This window comes from Cheilinus undulatus, linkage group 20 (genome assembly GCF_018320785.1).
Source record: "Cheilinus undulatus linkage group 20, ASM1832078v1, whole genome shotgun sequence".
NCBI classification, from domain to species: Eukaryota; Metazoa; Chordata; class Actinopteri; order Labriformes; family Labridae; genus Cheilinus; species Cheilinus undulatus.
Genome location: NC_054884.1, coordinates 41,808,515 through 41,813,660, shown reverse-complemented (window position 1 = coordinate 41,813,660; position 5,146 = coordinate 41,808,515). Strand labels below are relative to the sequence as shown.

The 5,146-nt window shown below is 44.5% G+C and overlaps 1 protein-coding gene across 2 annotated transcripts in view; it reads right to left on the bottom strand.

Moving 5' to 3' along the window:
• Window positions 1-550: 550 nt before the first annotated feature.
• nudt13 (nudix (nucleoside diphosphate linked moiety X)-type motif 13) overlaps window positions 551-5,146 on the bottom strand; it is a 10,471-nt gene continuing 5,875 nt past the window's right edge. The window contains exons 7-9 of one of the 2 annotated variants that reach the window (XM_041814890.1): window positions 2,905-3,016; window positions 2,663-2,817; window positions 551-2,457 (exon numbers count right to left, since the gene is read on the bottom strand). In XM_041814890.1, coding sequence (XP_041670824.1) covers window positions 2,263-2,457; window positions 2,663-2,817; window positions 2,905-3,016 — 462 coding nt within the window. In that variant the 3' untranslated portion in view covers window positions 551-2,262. The remainder of the gene's footprint in view (window positions 2,458-2,662; window positions 2,818-2,904; window positions 3,017-5,146) is intronic. The other variant, XM_041814891.1, reaches the window with a different exon arrangement.

Sequence of the window (5,146 nt, the reverse complement as noted above, 5' to 3'; positions counted from 1 at the left end):
GTGAAATAGTTCAACTTCCCAGTTAAAGGTGCAGTGTGTAGCCTAATATTTAGCCTAATTTAGCCTAGTGGAAAAAACTTGGTAAAAATAAAACATATTTATAAGAAGGTATGTCTAAATGGGTGGCATCAAGTTGTTGTTGTTGTTTTTTTAAACAATCTTTGAATCTAGCTTTTATTCATACATAGGGAGAGTCCCCTCCATGGACGCCGCCATCCTGGAATTTTGCAAGAAGTGACAAAAAATGAGTTACAGTTGGCAGAAAATGATACGAAAGTGGCAAAACCGTGGAAAAAAATGAGTGACAAGTGACTAAAATGGGCAATAAGCAGTCAGGAGTGGCAAAAACGGGCAAAAAAAGAGGAAAGAAGTGGTATTTAGTGACATAAGGCAGATGAAATGGGTGAAAAGTGGTGAAAAAGGGCAAATATGGGCCAAAAGTGGCAAAAAGAAGGGGCAAAAATGGGCAAAAAAAGAGGAAACAAGTAACATTTAATGGCAAAAGGTAGCATAAATGGGCGAAAAGAGGAAAAAAAATAATGAAGTGAATAAATGGAATAAGAGTGGCAAAAGAAATAGAATGGGCAAAATCTCGGAAAAAAGTGGTATTCAATGGCAAAAGGTAGCATAAATGGGTGAAAAGTGGAAAAAATGGTGAAAGGGGAAACAGGTTTCCCTTTTTTTAAGGTTTTCTGGGGGGATAATATTTAAAACAAAGACATAAAAGAGCCACAGGTTGAGTATCAGTGATCTAGACAAAGGGATCAAACCAATGACCCAGTGGAAACAGAGTCATCTTTAATAAATACAGACAGGCTCTAGAAGGAGAAGTAAAATCAGAGGTAGATCTTTGACAGTACGGCGTGTTAGTGATGATGAACAATAAACCTCTGTTCAACTATAAACGTCAGTCTGGCTGAGAGAGGATGATGATGTGCTCATCATCATCATCATCATCATCATCAGAGTTCTCACTAATCCATCAGCGTTATAAGGCAGCACTGGCCATTTTATTTGTTAACCTTTCCTAATACGACTATTAAACACAGACCGATGTCTGACACTATTCTAGGTTACTGATCATGACTGCTCTCATGCTTTTCACAGCTTTAGTCTGTCCTGGCTGGTTTTTCTCCTGAACTGCTGCAATTTCTCAGCAGTTCCCACAATGCTTTGGGGGAAGCACCACAGAGAGTTTAAGTCTTCTAAGAATTCCTTGTGTTAGCCAAACAGTCCAATTCAGACCAAAGATTCACAACGAGGAGCTGAGCCGAGCTGAGGGTGCGCTGCAACGTTCTAGAAACTGACCAGCTCACACCGCTGCGACTGGAGGAGAGGAAGCATCGTTTCACTTCAAAACCAGGAAACAACATTAAATCACCAACGGCCTCTCCCCTGTGCTGATAATGTTTCCAAATCATGGTGGAGCTGGAGAGGAGCGAGGGACACAACTATGGACTACTACTGGGCAAAATGGATGGAAGACATTAACATCCCCAGCTTCACCAACATTCCAACCTCTGCCTTTATGATGTCATCCTGTAAAGGTTATAAAACATTCCATCATTGCCTTTGAACTTGATGCCATCCTTTTAAGTCCTAAATAGGTTTTAGAAGATGACATCATCAAAGCTCATGAACATTCCATCCTTGCCTTTGAGCATGATGATATCAAAGCTCATAAACATTCCATCCTTGCCTTTGAGCATGATGTTATTAAGGCTCATAAACATTCCATCCTTGCCTTTGAGCATGATGTTATCAAAGCTCATAAACATTCCATCCTTGCCTTTGAGCATGATGTTATTAAGGCTCATAAACATTCCATCCTTGCCTTTGGGCATGATGTCATTAAAGCTCATAAACATTCCATCCTTGCCTTTGAGCATGATGTCATTAAAGCTCATAAACATTCCATCCCTGCCTATGAACTTGATGTCATCCTTTTAAGTCTTAAATAGGCTTTAGAGAATGACATCATCAGACGGTCTGATCTGAGCTATGACCGTTCAGACAGCTGGGACCGCTGCCATCACCCTAAAAGCGTCTCATCGTGAGTCTCTGGTCTGAACTGGACTTTAGGATCAGCTCCAGCCAACGTTTGTTTAAACGGTAAATCAGGAAACTAAACAAATAAAGGATGGGACGACTCCTGTCCCTTTATAAGTGTTCTGAATCAGCCTGGTCGTCACATGACCTCTAGTCCTGTGATGTCACACTCTGTCTGATGATGTGCAGTCTGGTTGAAGCTTCTCAGTGAGTTTACTCCCTCTCTTTGCCGAATCTCAGGCGCTCCACCCACTCCGTTATGAGCCGGTTGGCGAGGGCGTGTTTTGGAGGCAGCCAGAGGCTGGGGGTGTCACCTTTCCTGGGCGGAGTCTTCACCTGCAGGGCGGCGGTGATTTCCTCCAGAGTGAACCAGCGAGCATCCTCCAGCTCCGTGTGGTCGACCTTTAACTGGAAAATAAACGCCAGAATAAATGAGACATGGGAAGCTCCACCTGTTCACCTGCAGCCGTGGCGTACCTCAGGGTTCAACGCCAGGTCCTCCACCTTTCTACAACATCACCTGTTTACTCCTTTACCTGAGGCAGAGACACACCCCACACAACAAAGGATAGAATCATACCTGTCTGATGATTGTTAAGGTGTGGAAGCTCACCTGAGAGTGGGTGGGGCTAACAGAGGCGTGACAGCCGACCATGAAGGAGCTGTGAGGGAAAGGCCAGTGCTGGGAGGAGCTGTAGGAGACGCTGTCCACTTCCAGACCGACCTCCTCCGCCAGCTCCCTGTTGAGAGTTTCCTCCAGAGTCTCACCTGGGAACAGAGGGGCGGAGTTAAACAGGAGCAGACAGGTGAGCAGACAGGTGATTTGATAGGAAACACTGAGGAAAGGTGAAGTACCCATGTCGCAGAAACCAGCCAGAGCGCTGTAGAGTCCTGCAGGAAACGACGCCTGTCGACCCAGCAGACAGCGCTCGCCATCGGACACCAGGACGATGACCACGGGAGCCATCTGAGGGAGGAGTCAGAGAGGTTTCACTGGGCTCCGGACACACCCATGACAAAACAAAGGCAGTTAGCAGAATGTTGGTGAAGCTGGGGATGCTGGGGGCTCTTTCCCTCCATTTCTGCCAAATAGTCGGCCATGGATGTCGACAAAGGATGATCAACAGAGGAGAGATTGTTGGTAAATCTGTGTTCGACTAACGAGACTGACGTAAATCATGCTGATATTTGTGTTATTCCTTAGCAGCGAGCTAAGCTAGCTGTGCACTTCCATCATCTCTGGTTCTGTTAAAGCCAGCACAATGATGCTGCATGGATCTAGAAGTTTCTTAGCGTTTCCGTGCAACAAGAGCAACCAAGGCCGAACAGTCGCCAAATCGCCCTCGACATCTACTGGAATAGTCGGCTAGCCGCGACACTATCAGGATAGTTGCTCAGTGCAGTCCTGGTGTCCAATGAGGCTTCATGTCCATAAGACACACAATCAGCTGACTGGGTGACCACCACAGATGACATCAGCTGACGGGACGGTCTGACTGACAGCCAGTAAGTCTGAGCGTCTGCTGGTCCAGTCAGGGCGTCCCACACCACCTCTGTCTGCAGGCTGAGCTGTCAGGTATCAGACTGAGGTCCACCCTGCGTGCACAGGTGAGGATGCAAAGGTTCTCTGCTGTTGGAATGCTGGAGATAACTGCCAGAATGTTCACCGAATTTGCTATTTCAGGAGTTTTTCACGAGTATTTTGAGGAAATTGCTTGGAAATGATCAAATATTTTCCTGAAAATTTGGGAAATTTTTTGTATATTTTGGAGAGTTTCACTGAAAATTGTAGGGAAAATTTGTATTGAATTTTAATAGGGAATTTTGGATTTTTGGGAGGTTTTGTTTGGAAGTTTTAAGGCAGATTTGTGTAAATTTCAGAAAATTTATGTATAAATTTCAAATTTTGATTTGACTTATTTTTTAATTTTTATTGTTTTGTCATGGTAATTGGGAAATTTATTTATAATTTTAGGGAAATTTGTTTTGGAAATTGGAGGTGATGTCCTTCGAGATTTTAAAGAATTGTCATGGAATTTTTTGGGAATTTGTCTAAATGTTTGAGGTCATTTTCAGGGAATGCTGGGGGATGAGCCGGTACATTTTAGGGAATTTGAGAAGAAACTTTAGGGGAAACTTTTTAAAAAACTTTCCACTCGTTTCCATAGAATATTTAGGTAAATATCTCCTGGAATGTTGAAACTTTAGGGTATATTTTCACAGAAACATTCGGGGAATATTTTTAAAACAAATGAATTTTCACATAAATGTGAATAGAAGTTAATGTGAGGTGTAACCAGGTTCTCTGGTCCCTAGTTCAGATTTTGTTCAGATCTGGTTCCGATCTGGCTTGGATTTGTTGCAGATCTGGCTCAGATCTGGTTCAGCTCTGGCTCAGATCTGGTTCAGCTCTGGCTCAGATCTGGCTCAGATCTGGTTCAAATCTGGCTCAGCTCTGGATCAGATTTGTCTCAGATCTGGTTCAGCTCTGGTTCAGCTCTGGTTCAGATCTGGCTCAGATCTGGTTCAAATCTGGTTCAGATCTGGTTTAGCTCTGAGACAGATCTGGTTCAGCTCTGGTTCAGATCTGGCTCAGATCTGGTTTAGCTCTGGCTCAGATCTGGTTCAGATCTGGTTTAGCTCTGAGACAGATCTGGTTCAAATCTGGTTCAGATCTGGCTCAGATCTGGTTCAGATCTGGTTTAGCTCTGGCTCAGATCTGGTTCAAATCTGGTTCAGACCTGGTTTAGCTCTGAGACAGCTCTGGCTCAGATCTGGTTCAGATCTGGCTCAGATCTGGCTCAGATCTGGTTTAGCTCTGGCTCAGATCTGGCTCAGATCTGACTGAGATCTGGTTCAGATCTGGCTCAGATCTGGTTCAGCTCTGGCTGAGATCTGGCTGAGATCTGGTTCAGATCTGGTTCAGATCTGGCTCAGACCTGGCTCAGACCTGGCTTGGATTTGTTGCAGATCTGGCTCAGATCTGGCTCAGCTCTGGCTCAGATCTGGTTCAAATCTGGCTCGGCTCTGGATCAGATTTGTCTCAGATCTGGTTCAGTTCTGGTTCAGCTCTGGTTCAGATCTGGCTCAGATCTGG